The 1984-nt window shown below is 61.6% G+C and overlaps 1 protein-coding gene across 1 annotated transcript in view; it reads left to right on the forward strand.

The window, feature by feature from the left end:
* CCND3 (cyclin D3) overlaps window positions 1-1945 on the forward strand; it is a gene marked incomplete at its 3' end in the record, with an annotated part of 8714 nt that extends 6769 nt beyond the window's left edge. Inside the window, exons 2-3 of the mRNA XM_010160350.1 lie at window positions 813-972; window positions 1803-1945. Of these exons, the coding sequence (XP_010158652.1) occupies window positions 813-972; window positions 1803-1945 (303 nt within the window). The remainder of the gene's footprint in view (window positions 1-812; window positions 973-1802) is intronic.
* Between the last annotated feature and the right edge of the window lie 39 nt (window positions 1946-1984).

A 1984-nucleotide genomic window follows, 5' to 3' on the forward strand; every position in this document is an offset into this window, starting at 1 on the left:
GGGCCGCCGCCGGTCGCGTGACCGGGAAGCGCGAGCGGCCGCTGCTTGTGGCAGAACTGGGCTGTTGGGTGTCTCTTCCCCAGAGGAGCTGCTGGGGATGCTCGGCTGAGCGTGGCTGGAGGCTCCGTGGCAGAGATGAGCGAGGGAGGTTCTGCCGCTGCGCTAGTGCCCGGCTGGGGACCTCCTTTGTGGCACCTCGGCACCTGCTCACAGCTCTTCAGGGACTGAATATCTCACAGGGGCTCGGGCTGCCTGGGTGCAGGCCCCAGAGCCGGTTCCCCCACCTTCCCCTGCTCCAGCCTGTCCAAAGGGGCCGGCTGCAGGGCCACTCCCGCAGTCACGGAGCTACTGGCCAGCTCTGAGGAGCACACAGGGGTGAGCTTCCCTGTTCCCTTTGCTGGAGTGGCATTAGATCCAAGCTGGATTGTTCCTGGGAAGCCTGGACATCAGCCTCTCTTTTTGGGACTGCAGGAGGAATATGGGAATGGTCTGCCTGCTGCTCCTTGCTCTGGTTTCTCCTTCGCGGGCTGATGCAGCGACCTTGCAAAGCAGCGGGGTGTTGGAGGCAAATCCAACTGCACCTTGGAAAGAAGGAACCGGATTTATCGCTTCCCCTTCTGATCTTCACCCCGGGCTTTCAGCAGCCTGAGGCTGGATTCATGCCAGAGTCGCGGAGCAGGGACATTCCCTCTTTTCCTTCCTGTCTCATGGATTGTACCCGTTTACTGTCCCAATCTGCCCGTGAATCTGGTGGTTGTGCCTGGCCCAGCGCTGCCGAGTGACGTGGTGTCTGTCTGTCTGTCTGTCTGCAGGACTGGGAGGTTTTAGTCCTGGAGAAGCTAAAGTGGGACCTGGTCGCGGTGATAGCGAATGATTTCTTGGCTCACATCCTCCATCACCTCCCGCTGCCCAAGGACAAGACGGAGCTGGTGAAGAAACACGCGCAGACCTTTATCGCCCTGTGTGCCACAGGTGGGTGTCCGTCCCCCCGGGGTCACCCTCTGGAGCCGGGCTGGGATGGGCTGGGCTTGGGTCGGGCTTGCTGGGTAACCTGGAGCTGGTCTCCAACGCCCTGGCTTGCTGGGGAGCAGCTTGCCGCTCCACGACGTGTTTTCTATCCCTGAGAAAGTGGGATAATGGGCCGGGGGGGCTCCCAGCGGGTGGCAGGAAGGAGCGGAGCTGCTGTGCCGTCCCTCTGGCTGCGGCTGCGGGATGGAGGCTGGGGCAAAGGGCTGAGTCTGAGCCTTTTTGGCCTTGCTCCAAGCGAGGGTTAGATTAGATATCAGGAAGAAATTCTTCCCGGGGAGGGTGGGGAGGCGCTGGGACAGGTTGCGCAGAGAAGCTGTGGATGCCCCATCCCTGGGAGTGTCCAAGGCCAGGCTGGATGAGGCTTGGAGCAACCTGGTCTGGTGGAAGGTGTCCCTGCCCATGGCAGGGGGGTTGGAACTAGATGATCTTTAAGGTCCCTTCCAACCCAAACCATTCTATGATTCTGGGATTCTATTCTATGATTCGGGCAACCTCATCCCGGAGATCCAGAATTCCGGGCAGGAGATGCTCTGTAGCCCATGGTCACCTTTCCCTCCCCTGCTTCCGGCAGAGGTTCAACCCTCTCTGGAGCAGATCCTGCTCACCGCTCTCCGCAGCCTGTTCCCTCTCGCTTCACCCCGTCTCTCCCCGCTGGGCTGGAGAGGCCCCTCTGCCCATCCCTCGCCAATCTTCCAGGGAAAGCAGAGTCCTAAGAACCTACTGTGCTTGCTTACGGCTCCTTTTTGCCCCTCGTGTCCCCGTCCCCGCTCCAGACTACACTTTTGCCATGTACCCCCCGTCCATGATTGCGACGGGCAGCATCGGCGCGGCGATCCACGGCCTGACGGTCTCCGTGAACGACTTCACCGGGGAGGCGCTCACCGAGCTGCTGGCCGGCATCACCGGCACGGAGGTGGTGAGTGTCCGGGAGGGCGGCGAGGCTGTTGGGCCGGAT

The sequence above is a fragment of the Eurypyga helias genome, unplaced genomic scaffold (assembly GCF_000690775.1).
Source record: "Eurypyga helias isolate BGI_N326 unplaced genomic scaffold, ASM69077v1 scaffold21371, whole genome shotgun sequence".
Taxonomy (NCBI): domain Eukaryota; kingdom Metazoa; phylum Chordata; class Aves; order Eurypygiformes; family Eurypygidae; genus Eurypyga; species Eurypyga helias.